Source organism: Rhinoderma darwinii, chromosome 2, assembly GCF_050947455.1.
Source record: "Rhinoderma darwinii isolate aRhiDar2 chromosome 2, aRhiDar2.hap1, whole genome shotgun sequence".
NCBI classification, from domain to species: domain Eukaryota; kingdom Metazoa; phylum Chordata; class Amphibia; order Anura; family Rhinodermatidae; genus Rhinoderma; species Rhinoderma darwinii.
Window position 1 is genome coordinate 151413212 of NC_134688.1, and position 24924 is coordinate 151438135.

Here is a 24924-nt window from a genome sequence, read left to right on the forward strand (position 1 = left end):
TATTCTCTATAAAGAGCAACTGGATCGTTCACTATATCCTGCTCCCACCAGGTCCACGGGGCTGACGGGTTCAGTGAAAGTGGGTCCTGCGTGTCTGACATGCAGGATCCACCTGTTATGTATTTCATCTAAGTTCATAACTTAGGCTTCGTTCACATCTGCGTTGGGGTCCCGTTCTGACGGAACTTTCCGTCAGAACGGGACCCTGAACAGACACAAACGGAAACCGGAGGTTTCCAACACCATTGATTTCAATGGTGACGGATCCGGTGCCCATGGTTTCCGTTTCTCTCTGTTCTGCACCGGATCTGTCGTTTTGCCGGAAGCAATAGCGTAGTTGACTACGCTATTGCTTCCAGCAAAACGACGGGTCCGATGCACAAAAAAGAGAAACGGAAACCATGGGCATCGGATCCGTCACCATTGAAATCAGTGGTGATGGAAACGGAAACCTCCTGGTTTCCGTTTGTTTCTGTTCAGGGTCCCGTTCTGACGGAAAGCTCAGACAGAACGTCAGAACGGGACCCCAACGCAGATGTGAACGAAGCCTTAGATGTGATAGATACAGGTGGATCCACGCAGGACCCGCTGACACTGAACCAGTCAGTCTGCTGGATTTAGGTAATTGCAAAAGATTCAGCTGCTCTGTATAGAGAATACAGAGCAGCTATATCTCAAAAAGTGAGAATTATTTTTTAATAAAAACTATTTATAATGTTGCACCAATAACACGGACTGACATTTTTTATTAAAAAATAAATACAAAAAATATGCCATTCAAAGGTTTAGCTACAGGTTAAACCACGAGTAGCTGCACAAATCGTTTGTGTATGTGTATTTTATTAAATGTTGCTCTTGCTCTATTTTGTGTAATATTAGTCCTTTTTCATATAGACCTTTCCAGCCTTTTTATGAGTAAAAGAGCAACGATACAAATTAATTTTTTATTTTTTCTCTTACCCCCTTTCAGCTAGAGAATGAGGATGATTCCTCGGAAACCCCAGCTGTAGAGCAGCCATCAACCTCAACACAAGCTTCTCAGGCTTGCCAGACTCCAGATGCATCTGCAGTAGATACCTCTCCACCACCATACAGCAGTATTGTCGTGGACAATGGTGTGGACACTGGTATGTATAGTGGTACAATGGTGTGGACACTGGTATGTATAGTGATACAATGGACAGTGGTGTGGACACTGGTATATGGTGGTTCAGTTCAGTTGCGGTCATGTTTATTAGCCAAGTGTAAACCTGAATTGCAGTCTAAGGTGAGAACTTTATTACTACAACATGAAAGATTTTGGCTTTGTTCACATCACGTCTGAGCCTTACGTCAGATGTTTTCCAGTTTAAGTGTCGCTAAATGCAGTCTGGCAGCTTTTGGTAGACACAAGAATGTCAAGATTGGGCAACCCCTTCTTGGATCGTGCCCACCCGTATGTAATGTCACAGAGCCCATCCGTAGATGGTGCTAAGCCGCCCCCCCCCGGAGATAGCGCTATTGGTACTCCCTCTTCTCCGAACTAATGCTGAAGCAGGGAGCTGATGATTCCTTGCTTCAGCATTGGGCTCAACTGTATCTGCGTCCAGACAGCGGGACATACCCCAGGCCGCATGGGACAGGGGGACACCACCCAGAATGCGGAACTGTCCCGCTGAATCCGGAACGGTTTGGAGGTATGGCGCGGCGGGAGTGTAGTGCTATCTACAGGGGGCGGGGGTGTGGGGCAATATCTACAGGGGATGCACTATCTATTGGGAGCTATGTGGCCATCGCTCACCTACCATCAACGGACTGCACTCCCTCATGACGTCATGAAGGAGCGACGGCGCACTCTGCCTATGGTGCCGTGCGGGCTGCAGATGGCAGCCTCAGTGGACACGTGTTTGAGACCCCTGGTTTAAAGGGTATTTTCTCACAAAACTATTATATCTGCTAATGATGGCAAAAACGGAAAAAAAAAACAACAAAAAAACTTGAAATCCGACCTATCACAAGAGCCACAATTTATGGGGGCTCAACAATTGAAGCCTCAACTGATATAAAAAACAAGTGTGTCTGGGTCTCTGTTTTTAGCAAAGGCGTGGGTACATAGGAGACTTCTTCTCTGTCCACGAATCCCTTTGACCCCGCCAGATTGATATATCACCAAAGTCAGCTGTAGGAACCACTTAATTTAAATTTTCGAATAGGTAAGTAACACATTCTCTTCATTTACTTTATAAAAACAAAACACCCTTCTATGTAATAAATGAGAGAGCGAAAATGCTAAGGTCTGGCTATAAATGCAGTAAGGCTTTCTCTATAGGATGATACATGTTTCTCCCGTTAGTTTTCTACAAGCAGGTGCCTAATGATACGTAAATAATACTGTAAGTTCTAGGATGGTCTGCCTGTATGTCCTCCCCATGAGTTCATGAACAGAGGGCTCTTCAGTTCTGGCTGGTCTTTTCCAGGAAGACCAGATAATAGGCTGATTCAGTTGATGTAGATGGTACCGTTCTTTTAGTGGGTACAGCAATTCTAGATGACTGCCTACATTGTTACCTAATCTGGCAACGTTCAATATTTCATTCTATTATAACTATGACTCGTGTTTGAGAACTAGTTGTCGAGCTAAATCTTATCTTTCAGGTTTGCAGAGCTGCATCAATCTCTGTATAGCTGTGAAACAAGTGTTTTTATAGCTCGTCTTGAAGCCATAGCATAGCTTTACGTTCTTTTCACCAGTGGACTATAATACTCTGGTTATAAAACCAGCATTGTTTCTTTTATTATTATGCTTTCTTTATGCTTGTAGTAAAATGACTCGTTATTCTTGTGTTTTTTGTTTATAGAAACCCACAATGAATTCTACCCTGTACCACCCCCCTATAGTGTTGCAACCACTCTACCAACATATGACGAAGCTGAGAAGGCGAAGGCTGCAGCAATGGCTGCGGCCGCAGCTGAAGCTGCACAAAGGGTAAGCAATTGTGACTACGTTTGATGTTGATTGCTATTCCTTTATATGTTGTCGCCTTACGTAATTACCGATATTTAAAGTTCATCTTTATTTGTCCTCTAACCCATTGCTGGGGTCCTCGGAACCCGCTATGTGACGGAGATTATAACTCGCATGCATTCCTTGTGTGTCTCAACTCCTGGACCCTTATATTATGTTCACATGGAGGAAGTTTTGCAGCGGATTCCTCCACAATATTCCGCTTCCCATTTATTTCAATGAGAGGCGGATGGTTCTTTTTCCCGCTAGCTGATTTTTTTTTCAACTAACGGACAAAAAAAGCGTCCTGCCCGATCTTCTGGCTAATTCCGCCCAAACCTCCCATTGAAGTAAATGGGAGTATGAATTTTCCGGCTGCCGAGCAAAATCCGCCATGTAAATATAGCCTTAGATTCTGTTCACTCTTGCGTAGCATGCAGCACTCTTAACAAAAATTATGGAAACCCCAATCAATCCCATCAGTCAGTGAGGTCTGCCATTAAGCATTTGGATCCTTCCGACTGTGGATCAGTCACACCGGATAATAATCAGACAATAGTCTGAACAGAGCCTTACTTAAACTGCCTAGTGACGTTCAAAAGCATTGTCATCTAAAAATAAAACCTAAATTGCCAGTAAATATATTTTCTAAGTATAAGTAACAGAAAATGTAGGTATTTTAGCTCCTATAGGGCCTCTCACTTATTTCTTTCCTGAACGGCAGACTGCCATTCAATGGTCAAAGAGCAATCAAAATACATTCCTCACCTGGCGAGATGTATTCTGGAGTCTGAAAGGAATAGGAGACGGCCCTATGGGATCTGTAATCGCTGCCACCTCCCGTTATCACCTTTTGGAAATATTAAATAACTATCCGTTATAACTAATAAATGGCTGCACAGAAATCTAGGGATAATTATAAACACAGTGCAGATATACATATGTATTGATTTTAGATGGAAATGCTCTCTTCATAAAAGGGGTTGTCCGGGATATTTAAAAGGCTGGCTGCAGGCAGGGGATGTGATAAAATAGCAAAATCAGTAAAACTCGCCTGCTAAGTCTCCTGTCACTCCGGTGGTGTCTGTTTACTTTTACAGGAAGGGATGACGTCCTATTCCATCCATGTGACTGCTGCAGCCAATCACTGGTCTCAGCAGTGACTCAATGTTCTTGCCAGCATCACCGCCGGGGCAAGTCACATGGATGAAACGGGACGTCACCACTTCCTGTAAAAGTAAACAGACCGGCGGGGATCACTGCATCTGCGCGAGATTTACCATGTGCGTAATATTTATTTGGTATTTTATCACATTTCCTGCCTGCGTACCATCTTTTAAATGTCCCGGACAACCCCTTTAACATTGTATCTTTTAGGGTCTTTAGTATACTTTTTCCAGTATCACTTGGGCTGCTAAATGCACATTGTCATGTCTGAAGTCTCATTTGCATGAAAAAAAATTTTTTGCAACTTTCTTTTATTACCATGCCTGGTGAAAAGACCTAAGTAGTCTTGTAAGCTTGCTATTTACATAAAGACTTACGTTTTAATGTGTCTTCCTTATGAGCCGGCACACCCTTGAAAAGTATTTTCTGTGAAAAACAATCCCTAATTAGAACGTTCTAATGTAAGGAGCAAGCTGGTGAAGAGTTAGCTACTTTTATGTTGTATAATATAATGACAAAGTACAGATATATATACTAAACGACCGGTGAAATTTGATCTCTAATGTAGTTCAGTCTACAGCTGCCACAATGGACATGAAGTGGGAGATTTGTTGGATGGACGTTCGGCGGTCATTACTCTTGACCGGTAGCATTACAAATATGTGCAAACTTGTGTAGACAAAGATCCAGGTTAATAATCCTGTTAATAAGTCTATGGCCAGCCTTTGACACTATATATAGATAGATAGATAGATAGATATACACTACCGTTCAAAAGTTTGGGGCCACCCAGACAATTTTGTGTTTTCCATGAAAACTCACGCTTATATTTATCAAATGAGTTGCAAAATGACTAGAAAATATAGTCAAGACATTGACAAGGTTAGAAATAATGATTTTTATTTGAAATAATAATTTTCTCCTTCAAACTTTGCTTTCACTGAAGGCCAGCATCCCGGAGTCGCCTCTTCACTGTAGACGTTGACACTGGCGTTTTGCGGGTACTATTTAATGAAGCTGCCAGTTGAGGACCTGTGAGGCGTCTATTTCTGAAACTAGAGACTCTAATGTACTTGTCTTGTTGCTCAGTTGTGCAGCTGGGCCTCCCACTTCTCTTTCCACTCTGGTTAGAGCCTGTGTGGGCTGTCCTCTGAAGGGAGTAGTACACACCGTTGTAGGAAATCTTCCGTTTCTTGGCAATTTCTCGCATGGAATAACCTTCATTTTTAATAACCAGAATAGACTGTCGAGTTTCACATGAAAGCTCTCTTTTTCTAGCCATTTTGAGAGTTTAATCGAACCCACAAATGTAATGCTCCAGATTCTCAACTAGCTCAAAGGAAGGTCAGTTTTATAGCTCCTCTAAACAGCAAAACTGTTTACAGCGGTGCTAACATAATTGCACAAGGGTTTTCAAGTGTTTTCTAATCATCCATTAGTCTTCTAACACGGTTAGAAAACACAATGTACCATTAGAACACTGGAGTGATGGTTGCTGGAAATGGGCTTCTATACACCTATGTAGATATTGCATTAAAAACCAGACGTTTGCAGCTAGAATAGTCATTTAGCACATTAACAATGTATAGAGTGTATTTCTGATTAATTTAATGTCATCTTCATTGAAAAAAAACTGCTTTTCTTTCAAAAATAAGGAAATTTCTAAGTGACCCTAAACTTTTGAACGGTTGTGTGTGTGTGTGTGTGTGTGTGTGTGTGTGTATGTATATGTATGTATGTGTATATATATATATATAATCCCCCCAAAAAAAGAGAGAAATTGGAAGAGAATAAGTATATAATAAATTAGTTTCTAATCGCCTGAATATACTTTTAACTGCACTAATATTATTTTTTTGTTGTGATGTTTTAAAATGGAGGTTTCCATTTTAAAAACCTGAATTTTAATGATCTCTTCCTTCCTGGCATAAAAAACCCTGCACTGAATGTAACTGATCTTTTAAGTACCTGAATAGATAGTAGGGCTTAGATCTTTTCTGTGCATGTTCTCTTCCGGCAGCTCTTGACTCAATTGTGTTGGTAGAGCACATTACTTCAGTTTGTTATCTGGTAATGTTGTTTTATGCCATGTGAGCGAGCAGTACTTAGAGCGATCTTATTCTATGAGCCCATTTCGGCACACAGGGAGTTGTTCTACACCGTTTCAGTCTGTCAGCCCAGCTCAATTACACAGTATGAAATAGTCTTCTCTTGTGTGAGATAAAGACAACGGTGTCTGATGAGTTGCTGTACTTAAGCACTTTTACAATGCAGAATGAAAGCCGCAAAGTCCATTTCTTTTTAACACTTCTCTGCTGATATACCCTCTGAACAGAATTGCACAACAAAGAAGAGATTAAACACACATATATACGTTCTTATATTATGATACACTTACACACACCGCTACATATGTTTCAGTCTGGCACCCTATAATCCCGATAGTCTAATATTGTGGCTCAGAACTGCAATATAATGTACATTTCTACCAGAATCAGAAAATTTGACCGAGATAAGAAGGCATTAAAAAAATAAAGCTATTGTAGCATGTTTTGTATTAATATTTTAATTTGGTCTTTCTTCCTAAAGGTTTTCTAGTCCTACAAGTGAATTTTATATACTTTTCTAGGACTATGTGATAATCCTGAATATTTGATAATCTGAATCCTATCGAGTGTCATTTATGCTAGATTGAACACACACACACACACACACACACACACACACACACACGTATTATATTATGTGTTTGTGTCACTGATCTGTAAAATCTCTGTATTCGCACCACAAACTCTTTGGCCCGATTCAGAGTGCCGTGTTCAGTCCATGAGATACAGGCTGTATTTCCCGGACCGAATACAGTTCAGAGAGCCGGAGTCCTAGCATCATAGGCATCTGTGACGCTGTGAGTGACTGGCTCCCCGCGGGAATACTGTCCCGTACTGTAATGATGATTACAGCACACGTAACTCTTAAGGTGACTTTTCAGAATAAGCTGTCTTGTGTGTACATGAGGAATAACACTATTTCTGGCAGTTATGACTCGTATCCTGCATCCTTTTTTTTTTTTCTTAGCAGTTTTCCCCTTTGGTGGCTATATCTCTCTAATTCTGAGTTTTGAGATGGTCAATAAAGCCTAACTGCTAACATGTCTTCTATATACTGCACATATAGAAGAGGAGAATCCTGCTCTATCTCTATCTACATATTTAGAAGCTACAGCAGAATGGAGATTACACAGCAGTGATCAGCAGTGTAGCTGAGAATTCGGCACTGGGATGACATTCAAATCTTACTAGCAGCCTATGTCTCTCCTTGCTCCCATTCTCCTCTCCATAGATTTCCATGGTCAGCATGCCTGTGTCTCTCCCTGCTCCCCTCCCCTCTCCATAGACTTTCATTGGTGGCACGTCTGTGTCTGTCTCTCTCTCTTTCTCTCCTCCCTAGTTTCCTCTCCATAGACTTCTATTAGCAGCACCGTATGAGTGTGTCTCTCTATGCTCCTGCTCCCCCACTCCATAGACTTCTATGGGCAACAGCTTCTGTGTCTTTCTCTGCACCCCCTCCCATAGACTTCTTCTATAGGCAGCAGCATTGGTCTCTTCTCCCCTCTCCTCTATAGACTTCTATGGTCAGCAGCGTCTTGCTCCCCCATCTCCACGGACCTCTATAGGCAGCAGCGTCTCTATCTCTGCGCCCCTCCCCTTTCCATAGTTTTCTATGAGCTGTAGTGTCTGTCTCCTCTCTCTGCTCCCTCCTTCTCCCCCTCGCATTTCTATAAAATTCTATGGGCAGCGTGTCTGTGTCTCTCTCTTTGCTCCTGCTTCCCCCTCACCACCCCTTGGACTTCTATGGGTAGGCTGTCCAGATACACCCCTCCCCACTTCCTGCAGTCTGTCTCCTTTGCTCTGTAACTAGAGATGGATTTTGCTTGAAAATAGTGGGACATCAGATTACAGGAATTTGGCAGTAGATTCACACAGAATCAGACAATTTCTAACAAAAAGTAAATGACAAAGTTGATATATATCAGGTATACTACTAGCTTAGTATAAATTGCGTAATCTCGTTTTAAATGACAGGTTACATCGTAATCTCGCGAGATTACGCTTGCCTTGCTGGGAATATATCAGACGCTACAGAAGTGTCAGGATTCTGAATAGACATCACGTCCTGGCTGGAGGTTATGTATATTCACGGTCAGGACACTTGAGTAACGTTATAGTGTGTTTATGTGGCTGCACATAGTGATGTAATGAGATCACTATATGCCGTGTAAATGAATGGAGGGAAGTGTATGACGCTGATTGGTCAGCTTCATACACTCCTCTCCACAACGCCCACTTGGTCAAAAAGTAAAACACGCCCAGTTGTCCATTAAGAAATCATTAGCATAAAGCTAAAATAGGTCATAACTCCGTCAAAAATGATCGTTTTTTTAATTAAAAAAACACTGCTGTAATCTACATTACAGGGCCGATCACATTGTGTAGAAGATAGGCCACTTAAAATGTGGTGACAGAGCTTCTTTAAGTTACCATCTATGCATGCAGCATTTTGTGGTTAGATCTGTGAAATTAACAGAATTCTATGTCTTTTATGAGTTTGTGAAATTATTTAATTTGGCATTTGATTCTGAAATGTTGAGGAGTATCTTGGGAGTGCAAAATCCCTACTTTCTGGTTACGTAATTGAATCTTCAGCATGTCTTATTAATGTGTTCAGCCTTTTTTTCCTGAGTATGCTATGGCATAACTTTTTCTTTCTTTTTTTTTTTTCCCCATTATTTTCATGTTTTCTATGGAGCTTGCTACCTCTAATAATAATATTAATGTGATTTAGTAAATCTGAGAATCTGGTAAATGTTTACTTCTAGGTCAATGACCTAACTGCTTCAGTTCTTTTGTCTTGTGTCTTTGTTTTACATGCTAAGCACGGCCAAATTAGAGAGTCTAGAAGTCTGTTTGATGAAATATTCCTCAGTCCTTCAGAGGTATGGAACAATTTTAGACTTTGATATCAATGTCTTTCATGCTGAGATGTGAACTTTCTTCCTGTTTCCATCTGTTGTTGTTAAACGTTTGGATAATGAATTCTCCTCCATAGATTAGTGCATGGTAATTCTTTTTGTTACGGCTCTCCTCTCGTGTTCTGTGTTCTACCTTCATTCTAATGGATTGTGTGAGTTTTTAAACATCAGATTAAACGGTTTTAACCTTTTATTTAAAGACATTTTTTTTTATCTAAAATTAGCAAATGTTCTGGTTTTGTCTTGAATTATTTTCAGTTAGAAATCGGCCTGATGTCTGTCAGCCTGAGAATCAGGGAATCCGGATGAGTATGAGGAGATATTTAGCTCTTATGACAATAGCGCTCAATATCATACAAGAAGATTTCTTAACATATTTCAAAATTTGCACTGACCTGATTCTTCCCTTTTTGTCATTACTGAGTCAAGTCAAAAAAATAAAAAACCAACCGCTGAGAACAATACCTGAGAACAGATGTCACCGACTGTGGCTGCCTCTGAAACATATCACATTGTTTGATTTTGTGTATAAAATACCCTCTTAATCCATTTTAAAGTACAATACAAAAATCAGAGGGGTTATTTCATGAAGAGCACTCCTGTCCATATCCCCATTTAGGGCATATGTACGTCATACAAGGGGGTCCTCTGTTTGAGACCCACTTCTATGAGCCAGAATGGAGAGTCGTTCTGCAGACTCTCTTAAGCCATTCATCTGAGTGGCCGCCATGTGAAATGGCTGGCTGGCTGGGCCCTCCTTTGGCAAAGCTATTTGCTGGGGGTGCCGGGAGCCAGATTTGTGGTGATCAGCTGATCACAGCCGTGGTTTCTTTATGAAAGCGTTTGTGTGCGGTGAGACAACCCCTCCTTTTTTAGGTGCTCATACATGAGCAGATGTGTCAAGTGTTTCCTGGGATACAGCTGTCCACCCTCAGAACCTCTTGTTCTGCCGATGGTGCACTAATGGTCCATTTTTATTAAGAAAATGGAAGGATCAGTTCATTGCAATGAGATTTTTCCAACAGGTTAGGCTATGTTCACATCTACGTCAGGGCTCCGTTCCGTCGTTCCCTGACTGACACAACGGAGACAAACGGAAACCATTGGCATCGGATCTGTCACCATTGAAATCGATGGTTCTGTCAGTCAGGGCACCGTTCCAACGGAAAGCTCAGTCGGAATGGAGCCCTGACGCAGATGTGAACAAAGCCTTCGCATAGTTCCCTGTGTGATATTGAGTACTTCTTATCTTAAAGTAAAGTCGGTATATCTTCCCATGTATGGTACAATTTGTATCCTTATTGTATTGGGCCAGCTTTAGATAGTGAGACATGGTTTGGCTGTAAGGACAATGAAAATCATGATAATGCCTTTTGCATTGCTGTTCAATTACTAAGGTGAAACTTAGTGAAAACCATAGTTTGCCAATCTAACTCTTACCTGTTATTATGATGTCTGATGCTGCTGCTGTATCTTGGTAGGATTGTGAACACTAAAATATTAAACAGAATATCCCTGGGCCATGGCATATCAATAATCCAAGAATGTACTAGGTGACCAGTGTTTACTGTTAGTGAATTTCTTCCAGGTTTCCTGTAGATGATGTAAGGTAATAGCCAACCAATCATCTATACCCTTCCCCACAGTTTGCTGCCTCTCGTGCCCTAGTTCTGCATCTGTGACTCTCAAGCATCCTGCTCATGTGATCTATATAACTATAGCTCCTGATGTGATATCTGGTTGAGGCATTATGGGACATGTAGTTACCAGAGCTACTGTCTGAAGACCGATATTGATAAAATCAAGATGACCGATATGAGCTGGGCTATTCTCTTCTTATGAATGTGTTAGGCTTCGTTTACATCTGCGCTAGGGCTCCGTTCCGATGTTCCGTCAGAGCTTTCCGTCAGAACAGAGCCCTGACGGACACGAATGGAAACCATAGGTTTCTGTTTCCATCACCATTGATTTCAACAGTGACGGATCCGGTGCCACTGGTTTCCCTTTGTCTCCATTGTCCAAGGGTTCTGTCGTTTTGATGGAATCAATACCACAGTGGACTACGCTATTGATTCCGTCAAAACTACGGAACCCTTGCACAACGGAGACAAACGGAAACCATTGGCACCGGATCCGTCACCATTGAAATCAATGATGGAAACGGAAACCTATGGTTTCCGTTTGTGTCTGTCAGTGCTCCATTCTGACGGAATGGAGCCCTGGCGCAGATGTGAATAAAGCCTTAGAGCTTGCTTAGCGGAGGATAGAATGTTGTCATTTAGTCTAGACTGGCTAGTGGTAAGTATGGTGGATATCTCTTTAAAGGGAATCTGTCAGTAGTTCCTCAAAAAGTGATGGTTTAGCTCTCTGCATAAAAAAAGTTAATAAACCTTGTTAATTCATTGCATTATTGATATTGCACTGATGCTTAGTAACAGCCTGTGCTGTAGCCTGAAGGTTAACTCACAATTTTCAGTTTGCTAGTGAAGTTAATAGTTCATAGACAACCCCGACTTATATCTATTTATAAACTATAAAATAATTTAACGGGGTTGTCTCGGCAAGATAAAGCACTATCTATATGCCATATTAAGACAAATCTATGTCGTGGCAGGGGGGGGGGGGGTTTATCGGCTCTATGTGAATATTGTTCTGTTTTAGGGCACAATTAACAAAATCTATTTTAGTTAATGAAATAAGCTATGGCCGCTATGTAATACTAAAGTTTGTCTGAAGTGGCTGCTCAAAGGGGAATGTTTGTCCAGCTAAAGATTCTCCCAGCAATAGTAGCTGATCGCTGGGTGTAAAATATGTCTTACATGTAAATGGGCCTTTAAGTAATTATCCATTTTAGGCATTCATGGCATGTCCATATCCACTTCTAGGACCCCTTCCTATTAAGAGAACAGTGGTCTAGGGGCCCCCCATTCAGATTCCCAACCACTGCATTCTCCACATACACTTCAATAGTGCACTTGGTATTGCGCAACCCTAACTATTGAAGTCTATGGGGACTTGGGGAATAGCAGAGTGCTGCACCAGACCCCCTTTCTCCCGATAATTTAAAGTCCCAGAAGCGGAAGCCTCACCTGTCAGGCATTTATGACATATGCTGTGTGTATGCCTTAAATGCCAAAGATGACAATAACCCTTTAATTACTACTACTAATCAATTATAAGATTCTTTAAATAGCAAATGATTGTCATGTTATATTTGCATTGTTAAATGTATGTTCAGCCATACCCTGAATTCTAGTACAGGCAGTCATAAAGCAGTCTGTGTCTGCAGAGAAACTGCTCATAATAGGACAATACCTTAATGTACAGATATAGGTTCTCAATGTCTCCCTGTAAACATACGTCGGCAGGAAGGAGTTTTTTTCCCCATAGCTGTGTATATTTACGTCAGAAGTTTTGCGGCAGATCATGTCAAGTCACCCATTGCCATTACCCAGATTGGGCTGTGATTGGTTCCTTAATGCTGAACACAGAGCTCAATCTGAATTGCAGTATTAACTATTGAAGAAACTGCTTTTTCATGTTGCTAGCGAATGAAGTGATGTCATTAGTGACGTCACTCGTTTCCTCAGGCCAGGAAGCATGCTGAGGCTACTCCCAGAATATTCCTGCATGCAAAGCACCCACGTCTAGACTCTGTGTAAGGGAGGGAGGTGCACTTTAAACTGAACTGGGAACCTTGGTGAATTAGAGGAAGGGTTATTCCCATCACAGACATTTATGGCATATCTACACGATATTCCATAAATGTCTGTTAGATGCATGTCCCACCTTGGGCTGGTGAGGTGTCTACCGGCTGCTTCTGTAACTCCAATAGAAATGAATAGAGTGAGTTACGGAAACAGCCGAGCAAGCCTGCACATACCTGACCATCTCTGCATTCATTCTCTGCCTGGATGCGGTGGCCACATCACCAGGTGGGTCGGGGGACCCACGTTTTCGGCACAGGTTCGGGTCCCAGAACTGGGACTTGTATCTAACAGACACTTATGCCATGTCCCATAGATATGCCATTAATGTCTGTGATGGGTATACGACTTAAATGGTTGAACAGATTATATGAACATAAATATTTTCTACGTTTTCCCCAGTAAGTTTTTGTTTTTTATACATATATTGGTATAAGCAAGCACTATCCTTTCCTGCAAAAGAATATAAAAATAAAACAATTAAAAAAAACGTAGGCACAAATCTCAAAAATTCCCCTTTAGTATACAGCATTCCAAAATGTTACGTTTTGATCTGGTCAGCAAGTCTCTGGGCATGAAGGCGTTAAACGACCTTGCAAACTTCTATGTACTTGGGGAAAAGGAACACTGCTTGCTCTGACCTCTTTCACTTGCAGCAGCTCCTGGAAACTTCAATATGTACAGTGCCAATGTATTCCAAATCCATGTCCAAAATACACAGCAAGCGCTCGAGTTTAGAATAAGACAAATACTATAAGCCCTTTGAAATCAGCATAACCCCCCGTGTTGTTCTAGGAAATGATTCTCACTAATCACACATTGTGTAAGCCGCCAGCTCATTCCCCACACAGATGCGCCTTTCATTTTTATTAAAGTAATGAATTTGATCGCATGACCCTTCTCCAGCTATTCTGCCCGGATCATTTCATATTGGGAAAATTGCAGTACATTAATCATTCATCATCTCCTCTCATACCTAAGTAGAAAGTGCGTTGAAGCTTCCGGCGATTATGCTCGCAGGCTGCTCCTCACGACAGAGGCGTTTTGTCATATTTAGACACATAGCGGTTCACTTTTCCTGATGCTGAACCATTCAAGTAACCTGTAGCTGCTAATTTGCTGCAAGCATTTACTAAAGTGAAAATATCCGTCATCCGGAACCTTTCACGTTACTATTGTTATAATTCCGCTTTTTAAAGTTCACCCGCTACTTCGTTTCTAATGTCATAGCGCGGCTAGATGCTTCTTACCCGGTCTTGCTAAAGTAACATTAGTGCAGATTCTAATTTTACCAGAGCCGAGAAAAGACTCGAAGCCGTAGCGGAAAATACTCCGATGGCTGCGAGGCTGTAAAATAGTGTTTTCCTTTACTGCATACATTTCTGACTAAGTTATTAGATCAGCCTGCTAGATATTGAAATTTATGTGCACATTTAATTCGGTGCCTGTAGTTTGGTAATAAATAAGATGTGGGGGAAAACATTTGCATTCTATGGTATTTATGGGTTTTATCAAGCTCCGTTAAAGGAGCATTACAAAGCAGGTGTTTCTAAAAGAAAATCTTCATATCCGCCACAAATTTGTATGATATTGTTTCTGGAGGTTCTCAGAACTGGAGATATGATATAAATCATGTATACAGCAAGGCAGCACGCGCAGACCCTGTATGAGGGCGCGCAGACCCTGTATGAGGGCGCGCAGACCCTGTATGAGGGCGCGCAGACCCTGTATGAGGGCGCGCAGACCCTGTATGAGGGCGCGCAGACCCTGGGTAGTATTACGCCACTGTGAGGTAGCACGCTATCCCCTCGAATCAATGCTTCTAGGGGAGGGTAATTGCATAATAGGGCTTCCAATGCCACAATTTATTTTTCTGTATAAGTTTGATAAACAATTCTCTGTGTACCCGAGGTACAGTATAGGCCTATAGTCTATTTATAATATGGCAGTGTGCATGAGATCTTGGACCCTGTTCACATCGGTCTGGTTTGTTACTCTATTTTATTATAGACTAAAGAAGTGTAATGGATCAGACAACGGATTCCATTATTTTCATTGGGGTCTTTATTTTTTGCTATTTTTTCAGAAAAGTCTTCCATGATCTTTTTTACCGAATAATATGGAATTTCATATACTGGGGGATGTTGCGTGCTGCATTGTTTTTAGAAAAATATGCATTTTTTCATAGATTCTTTTTGAATATTTTTTTTTTTTTTTTGCTGTGGTAATAAGCTGTTGAGTGTTGTAAAAACAGATGCTTTGGGTGACCTTCGTTATTAGTTTTATTCCGTCATCTTGTTTCCATCTAACATCTACCTCCATGTAAAATAACAGTTGCCATAAAACTGTATATCCTCCCATTAATAAAAATAATTTGTCAAGACTTTTGTCACTTTTAATGTCAAACGGTAAGAAAACTGATGAGCCAGATGATATATAGTTATTCAGCTGTCCTGAAAATGAACACTGCATCTTAACAAAATGGCTTCTGATGAATATATGAGGTCACCTGACACACCATTCTGAATCTGATTGGTCCGAATTCCCACCACATCTCCAGCCGGCAGATTCATTGAGACACTAGCCGACTAGCTTTTTTTTTTTTTCTTTTTAAGTATCTCTTTGTCAGAGATAGCGTTTACCTAAATGTTCATAAGGAAAAAAAATCACCACACGGGGAAATGAAGCATTAAACAGTTAACATTGAAATTAATCTGTTCATTTAAAGAGGCTCTGTCACCACATTAGAAGTGCCCTGTCTCCTACATAATCTGATCGGCGCTGTAATGTAGATCGCAGCAGTGGTTTTTATTTAGAAAAACTATCATTTTCACCAAGTTCTGACCAATTTTAGCTTTTTGCTAATGATTTTCTTAATAGACAACTGGGCGTGTTTTTACTTTTGACCAAATGGGCGTTGTAAAGAGAAGTGTATGACGCTGACCAATGAGTGACCAATCAGCATCATACACTTCTCCCCTTATTCATTTACTCTGCACATAGTGATCCTGCGTAGTTCACGATGTGCTGTCACATACACACACATTAACGTTACTGAAGTGTCTTGACCGTAAATAGACATCGCGTCCAACCAGGACGGGATGTCTATTCACTATCCCGACACTTCGGTAAAGTTTGGGGGTAACGTTGTGAGGACAGCAGTTCTATGTCACTGATCTATCACTAGCAGAATACAGAGGAGACAGACTTTGCTGCATCACATAGGAATGCACAGACTCTGCAGTGTGAGGATAGCAGCTCTTTGTCACTAATCTATCGCTTGCTGCACTTAGATAGTACTCAGAGCAAGCTTAGCACGATGAGACTCCACCCCTCTGCCTCTGACAAACCAGAAGCATCTTGGGAAATGTAGGCTGCATTAGGGGAACCACATCAGAGGGGAAGAAGGAAACAAGATGGCAGACAACCCATAAATGGTACATCAACTAAAAGAGGTATACACAAGAGCCTCTACATTATTCTTTAATATCCGCCTATGCTGAACTATTTAGGCCAAAAAAAATGTAAGCAGGATAATGCACCCTGTCATACTGCAAAAATAGTTTAGGAATGGTTTGCGGAACATGACCGTGTTCATGGTGTTGACTTTGCCTCTAAATTCCATTTATCTCAATCCAATTGAGCATCTGTGGGATGTGTTGGAAAAATAAGGGTATGTTCACACGAGGGCGTCCGTAACGGCTGAAATTACGGGGATGTTTCAGCCTGAAAACATCCCCGTAATTTCAGCCGTAACGGCATGTGCAGGCGCTTGAACGCCGCGTCCATTACGGACGTAATTGGCGCTGCTATTCATTGGAGTCAATGAATAACTGCTCCAATTACGGCCAAAGATGTGACAGGTCACTTCTTTGACGCGGGCGTCTATTTACGCGCCGTCATTTGACAGCGGCGCGTAAATTACACCTCGTGTGAACAGACAAACGTCTGCCCATTGCTTTCAATGGGCAGATGTTTGTCAGCGCTATTTTCGGACGTAATTCGGGGCAAAAACGCCCGAATTACGTCCGTAAATAGGCTGTGTGAACATACCCTAAGACTGATCCATGGAGGTCCCACCTCACAATTTACATGACTTAAAGAGGCTCTGTCACCACATTATAAAGAATACCTATATAGAACCAGACCTAACGATAAACGTTATAGTAAACGTCCACACATATCAAGGAAAAACAGACAATAAATACCTATAACTGTATGTGAAGACAAATCAAATCTCCCAAAAGGGAAAAATAATGACACCAAGTACAGTAAGTAACTTGCAAAAAATATAAATTCTTTATTACAATATACATTGGAACATGTTGGCCATCAGGACCTAAAAACCACAGACAATTAAAATATACAATGTGGAGAACATGAGGCTACTCAGAATGGCCTATATTCAACATTCAATAATACCAAGCAGGGTCACTCTGACAGTCATGCTATAAATGTACAGTACAAGGATAACCGACACCACAAAATGTGTCTCCAAAAAGCATGCTGAAACAGAACAATGTAATACAGACCCTGTAAAAAATAGTATACACGAGAGACTTGTAGCTAACACTGAAATCTCAGTGTAAATAAAGTGGTATAGAGACCAGGGTATCACCAAAAATCAGAGTAGGTCCCAGAAGCCATACCAACCCGTGTATTGCATATCAAGCCAAAAATGAGCTCCACAGCAAGAGCCCCGACGCACGTTTCGCGGTAGCTTTTTCAAGGGGTACTGACTAGTAAGGTGACCGGCGTTGTATTTATACTCAGTGGTGGGAGAGGTTTATTCAGAGATAGCAAATAGCAGCACGACATTCTCAAATCCCCAATGCTGAACACCTGAAATGTACCAGGTGTTCTACATTGGTGAATCAGCATGTCTAAAGTTACCTGAATGCTGATCGGTAAGCAGCAAACACCACCATTGCAAATGTCCAGTGTACGTCTCAAGGAATGTAAACGCGCAGGCGCGTGCGCATCAGACCGCAAGCGCCGCAGACAACAGATGTAATAGCTTATATATGACGTATCACATCATAGTGGCTATTTTAAGTATGGGCAAGGACAATAAGAGATCAACTTATATGGCAAAAACCAGTATAGGGCATATGTATCACGATCCGATTTTTTATGTGAGAAACAGAATATAAATATACAATGGAACTCTAATGTCTCAAAATATAAGCAATAATACATATATAGAAAAAATATACATAATTTGATAATACATCAAACATAGTGTCATACTGTCATTTCATAAAACCATCAATACAAAAAAGACCATATATTGACTTATATATATACAAAAATAAATATATATAACATATAGTAAACCGGGGAAACAATTTATGAAAGAATATTATTTCATAAAAAATAATAATAAATAATAAATGATCGTGAGAAGTGAGTGAACACACGTGCACAGTGTGGTGATAAAATAAAAAACAAAATAAATAAAGTGAAACACACGTGACAAAACCACAGTTAAAATACAATTCTATTTATTAATATAAATAATACATACAATAATGTAACAGATGTACAATGTGATATGTTCTAATATGCTCAAAAAAATTTATAATGATAAGACATATGTGATTTTATTGTTAGCATGTATATAAATAACAAGCGTGTAAAAAATATATATAAATATATTGAGAGTGAATATGTGTAAACATAAATGTGAATAAATAAAAATATAAATATAAAAAAAAATATATATATATACACAACATACCAAGTGTGATGACAAAATTTATATAAGGATATATAAAGTGGATAATAAATAATGTATAATAAATATGTGTGCAGTGTGTGCACAAACACACGAATAAAAATAAGTACCCCATGAAAAGAGCTAAAAAATGATCAAAATTTAGAGTATGTTCAAAACGTATTGTTGAATAGAGTCCAACCAAAAACATTATTCTGAGATATAATATGTGATACTTGGTATTCTATTCAGCCCAATAAATACAGATCGTATGGCCCCTATAAAAAGACAAAAATGATGATGTTAAAAATGCCACCAAATATGGATACAGCCAAAACGCAATAATGCTTAAACCGACAAGCCCACCAATTATTAACAGCACAGTCCAACCATACCAGTCAAATATATACAGGTTTAAAAAGTTAAAAGATAATGATGCTATAGGACCCAAAAAGAAAATATTGTTATAGGAAGGAAGCGAAGGACATTTTCTCATTGAGCCCCAGAGGCGCGCTAGTCTTCAATTTTGTGATCCATTTACATTCGATCCGTTCTAATTTACGGAAAGTATCTCCTCCACGTGATCCAACAAGAATTTTGTCGATGCCATGAACCTTTAAATCCTGCCACTTGATATTGTGAAAATCGCGGAAATGTCGGGGGATAGATTTCAATTTATCGATTTCTTCCCAGTTGTTACCCTCTATTGTTCCAGCCTTTTTAATGTCCCTCACGTGTTCTTGAATTCGCATTTTAAGTTCTCTTGTGGTCATGCCTACATAAGACAGGCCACATGGACATGTTGCCATGTACACTACACCAGTAGTACTGCAATTGATGAAGTGTACAATTTTAAAACTTCTTTTCTTTTCAGAATCAGTGAATGTATCAGTTTTCACAATCAATTTGCAAATAGAGCAATGACCACAAGAGAAAGATCCCCACGTCGGCCCTTTAGAGCCAAAAAGATAGGTTTTGGGACTAGGAGCACTATAGTGACTCCGAACTAAGTGGTCACCCAAGGTTTTACTTCTTTTGGCTGTAAGTTGGGGCTTCGGGGGTAGATGTTTTTTCAAATCTGGATCCGTGAGCAGAATTGGCCAAAAGCGAGTCACAATATTTCTTATCTCCATCCATTGCGAGTTGTATGGAGTAATAAGTCTCACTATATCATCCGTGTTCTTACGTTTTTGTTGAGTAAGCAGATTATTCCTATTACTGTGACAAGCCCTATGATATCCCTTCTCGATATCCTTTTTAGGATACCCTCGTTGTATGAAGCGGGTCCTCAGACATTGTGATTCTCTTTCAAAATTAGAATCGGAGTCACATACACGTCTGGCCCTCAGGAATTGCCCCGTAGGGATAGCCCGTATAACATGAGAGGGATGAAAGGACGATGCATGTAGGAGAGAATTTACAGAAGTTTCCTTACGGAAAATGGTGGTGCTGAGCTTACCTGTATCTTGTACTGTCATTTTGATATCCAAAAAATCCATGTTGGTTTGACTGATCTTACTCGTTAATTTGATGTTCTGTGTGTTGTTGTTCAAAATGGATACAAACTGATCAAGGTCTGCACGCGTACCCTGCCAAATAAAAAGGATGTCATCGATAAAACGCATCCAACTAACAACACATCCAGACACCATATCCATGGCCTCCCGTACAATTTCCTGTTCCCAGTAGCCCAAAAATAAATTTGCATATGAAGGTGCACAGGTGGCACCCATTGCCGTCCCCCGAAGTTGTAAATAGTGTTTGTCCCTGAACACAAAATAATTATGCTCAAGGACAAAACGCAAAAGGAGGATCAGAAATTGGACCAATTCACAATCATGATCACATGGGCCTAAGAAGTATTGAATAGCTCGCAGCCCTAACTCGTGGTCAATACAGGTGTACAGGGATTCCACATCACAGGATACCAAATACATATCCTGCTCAATGGTCACCCCATCTAGGCGTTTCAACACGTCCGTAGAATCCTTCACATATGATTGTAGATTCTCGACGCATGGACGGAGATAAAAATCCAGGAAGCGACAGATAGACTCACACAAACTCCCACATCCTGACACAATAGGCCGGCCTGGTGGTTTCTTATGATCTTTATGTACCTTTGGTAGGAGGTATAGTGTGGGAGTGATGGGAAACTTCACAGTGAGCCCATCCATGATTTTTTTAGTGATGATGTTATTATCACAAGCTTCCATTAGTATCGCGTCCAACTGTCCTTTGAAGTCAGTAGTCGGGTTATATGTCAAACGCTTGTAACACTCCACATCCCGTAATTGCCGATATGCCTCTGATTCGTACATCTCAATAGGCCATATCACCACATTTCCACCCTTGTCAGCCGGTTTAAACACAATGCCCTTCATCTGCTTAAGCTCACGTAAAGCCTTTCGCTGGGCCCAAGATAAATTATCATAGCCACGATCCTGTGGCAACTTCCGAAGCTCGTCAACCACCATTCTGACGAACATCTCCACCGATGGATTTAGTGACAAGGGAGGAAATGTGGTGGACCTAGGGCGAATGGTATCTGGTATTATTGAATGTTGAATATAGGCCATTCTGAGTAGCCTCATGTTCTCCACATTGTATATTTTAATTGTCTGTGGTTTTTAGGTCCTGATGGCCAACATGTTCTAATGTATATTGTAATAAAGAATTTATATTTTTTGCAAGTTACTTACTGTACTTGGTGTCATTATTTTTCCCTTTTGGGAGATTTGATTTGTCTTCACATACAGTTATAGGTATTTTCTGTCACCACATTATAAGCGGCCTATCTTGTACATGATGTGATCGGCGCTGTAATGTAGATTACAGCAGTAATTTTTATTTAGAAAAACGATAATTTTTGACGGAGTTATGACCTATTTTAGCTTTATGCTAATGAGTTTCCAAAATGGACAACTGGGCGTGTTTTACTATATGGCCAAGTGGGCGTTGTGGAGAGAAGTGTATGACGCTGACCAATCAGCGTCATACACTTCGCCCCATTCACTTATACAGCACATAGCGATCTAGCTATATCGCTATGTGCAGCCACATAAACACACTATAACATTACTGCAGTGTCCTGACAATGAATATACATTACCTCCAGCCAGGACGTGATGTGTATTCTGAATCCTGACCACTTCTGTAGCGTCTCTGTTAGACTACAGCACAGCGAGATCTCGCTGTAAATGACCATTTACAGCGTAATCTCGCGAGACTACACCTGCTATGCTGTAACTCACAGAGAAGTGCCAGCTGGTGGTAATGTATATTCATTGTCAGGACACTGCAGTAATATTATAGTGTGTTTATGTGGCTGCACATCGTGATATAGCTATATCGCTATGTGCTGTATAAGTGAATGGGGCGAAGTGTATGACGCTGATTGGTCAGCGTCATACACTTCTCTCCACAACGCCCACTTGGTCAAAAAGTAAAACATGCCCAGTTGTCCATTGAGAAACTCATTAGCATAAAGCTAATATAGGTCATAACTCCGTCAAAAATTATAGTTTTTCTAAATAAAAAACACTGCTGTTATCTACATTACAGCGCCGATCACATCATGTACAAGATAGGCCACTTATAATGTGGTGACAGAGCCTCTTTAAAGGATCTGCTGCTAGATACAATAGGACACCTTCAGAGGTCTTGTGAAGCCCATTCCTCCACTGGCGAGAGCTATTTTTATTTTAGGGGTCTAAGGTTCATTTTATTGTGGGGTCTGGTTTGGTTTTCTCACTAACCAATAATCCTAAATCTTGATTAAAATTGCTGCAGATTTAAATGAAACAGGTTCCAAAGGAGAGACCAATAGACTAACTTCACATGTAGCGTAAACACTGAAGGATTTCTGTCTAGATTGAGAATCTGTTCCGCAGGTCATTTTCCGCACGTCTTTTCTGTTAAATTTTTTTGTCCGCAGAGTGTGGATGAGATTCTCATCCACTTTACCTCGTCTGTAATATGCTATGGAATTTCCAGTAGGAAATTCTGCAGTTTTTATGCCACGTGTGACCTTTGAGTCAATGGAGCTCTTTTGTCATGCCTGTCTCTGATAAAGGTGGCCTTGTTATCTAGAGTATTGCTTCTCAATCTGTGTGGCGGCCTACGCTGATGCACACCTTAGCCAGTAGCGCGTAATCGGCACATTACATTGACCTTCGTATTGATAGCAGTGTAATCAGCATTGATAGGAGAATTACAGACTCATTAGCAAATGTGACATGAAGAGCTGCCAGTGACTTGTGTCCGCCATGCATTTATCCCCAAATCATAATTTATAAATCCTCATTTCCATCCGGATACAGAAGGCACATGGTCGCTGTAGATGCTGCCAGATAGCCCTTCACAACCATAAGACTTTAGCTAGAGTAACCTATGCATGTATAAAAGCAATCTTCTAGTATAGCAACATTCAATCTAGGATTCATTTCCGCAAGTCCATCAGGTTTACACTGTATAAAGCAGGCTCAACAACATTTCCAAGGTTGTGTGATTATTCTGTGGTAGTTCCTCAGCCAACAATTGTTATGCAAACAAGATATGTGATGTCAACACAGGATAAACCTCTATTTCCATTAAGAAAGAACTAGAAGAAGCGTGAATTTAGGAGTACATGTAAATAGGGAATTACAATACTTCATCACTAGTCTTTATTTATACAAAGAAGGCAGCGCATAGAATTAGTTGACATATTTTCTAAACTTTCCTACATAGTTGGGCTGTCTTTGAAGAAGCACATAGTTTTCATGCTTACATTGCTTGCTGGATGGCAGGCGGTCTCGATTTCTGCATGGACCGTCTTCTATTATGAGCAATGTCATTCCTGTTAAGCACTCCACAGATAAAGACTCTCACTTTCTTTACATTGTAGTATTTATAATATGTCAAGAACAGTAAAAGTTATGTACATTTTTTTTAAACCATTTCTTTAATTGCTGCAATGCATCTGAAAAGTATTGTACTGTTTTCTGTATAGTGTTTCCGAGGCGTCTTATGTCTCCATGGTTACACACTACAAACAACCCTGTGCAGTCTGATCCTGCAGTCATTTTTTTATTCCCTTTTTAGCTGCCCAATCTGCTACTCTCTGTAGGTTAGCAAGAAGAATGGCCAGATGGTAGTAATACTTGACTGCAGGGTCAGATAACAGTGTTTTATAGTCTGTAACCATGGAGACACAAAGGTCTGCCTACGAGCTGTAGACTCTAAACGGTAGGATACGAAGAGTGCAGATAACGTTTAAAGGGGTTTACCTATTCCAGATTGTGGTGGCATAATACTAGGATACGCCATAACTTTCTGATCGGTGGGGATACGACCTCTGGGACTACTGACGTTCCTGAGAATGAAGGAATTGCAGCCCTTTAACGTTCACTTTTAATGAAGCTGTGCTGCAGTTCCCTGCACAGTGGGCGGCCGGGAGCATCTCTGTGCAGGGCGAAGCTGTGAAGGGGCCGCAGGGCTTTATTCTCGTGTTTGGTGGTGTCCTGCATGCTGATCCCTTAGCAGTCCGAAACTGATGGCATAGCTTAATGCCATCACGTCTGGAATGGTAAAACCCCTTTACAGTTAATCTGTCACCTAATAAGCCACTTTTAGATCATGATCTAGTTGGAATGCTTTTGTTGGTGTAGTTTTAACCAATATTCAGTCTTTTTTGAGTCTCTTTTAATTTGTTTACCATCATAAAGTGGCACCTGTGGCACACTCCCCTCCTCATGGCTCTTCTAAAAATGTTGTTTTAGTACTTTATAGGGATATGACAATGTGAAGTGTGAGCTCTCTGCCCTTCTGAATGATTGGGGACTCGCAGAGGTGATAGAAGTCTACACTTATGCTTATTATGTACTGATTCTCCAACAGTTAGACAATTCTTGCTTTTCTAAAGATAGAAAATGTTGGATCAGGAGAAGCGGTTTAAGGGAACGTTTCCATGTATCATTGATAATCACCACTTTGTGAAATGAATTTTTCCTATGTAAAGTGAATTGTTTATTGGTAAAGGTTTTTAAGGGTTTGTCCCACAAGGTACATTGATCACCACCTACCCACATGACCGTCGATAAATGTCTGGTTTCTGGCTGACCCATCGCTGGGACCCCCTCCCACGACCAATTAGCCCCCTATTCTTCCACACTATATGAACGGAGTGAGAAGTTGGAAGTGGTCACGCATGCTCCCTACCGCTTCACTCAATGTCTATGGGGGTGATGTAAACTGTCCAGCGCTGTACAGCCAGATCATTTCAAATGCACTTGATTTATTAAAAGTCGTGCGGCTTTTATTAAATCTGGTGCTATTTTCG

At 40.7% G+C, this 24924-nt stretch overlaps 1 protein-coding gene across 3 annotated transcripts in view; it reads left to right on the top strand.

Annotated features, from left to right (window-relative positions):
- Positions 1–24924, top strand: part of NDFIP2 (Nedd4 family interacting protein 2) — a 72775-nt gene that overhangs the window by 17082 nt on the left and 30769 nt on the right. For 2 of the 3 annotated variants that reach the window (XM_075852378.1, XM_075852377.1), the window contains 3 exons: positions 971–1127; positions 2838–2965; positions 9084–9143. In XM_075852378.1, the coding sequence (XP_075708493.1) occupies positions 971–1127; positions 2838–2965; positions 9084–9143 (345 nt within the window). The remainder of the gene's footprint in view (positions 1–970; positions 1128–2837; positions 2966–9083; positions 9144–24924) is intronic. The other variant, XM_075852379.1, reaches the window with a different exon arrangement.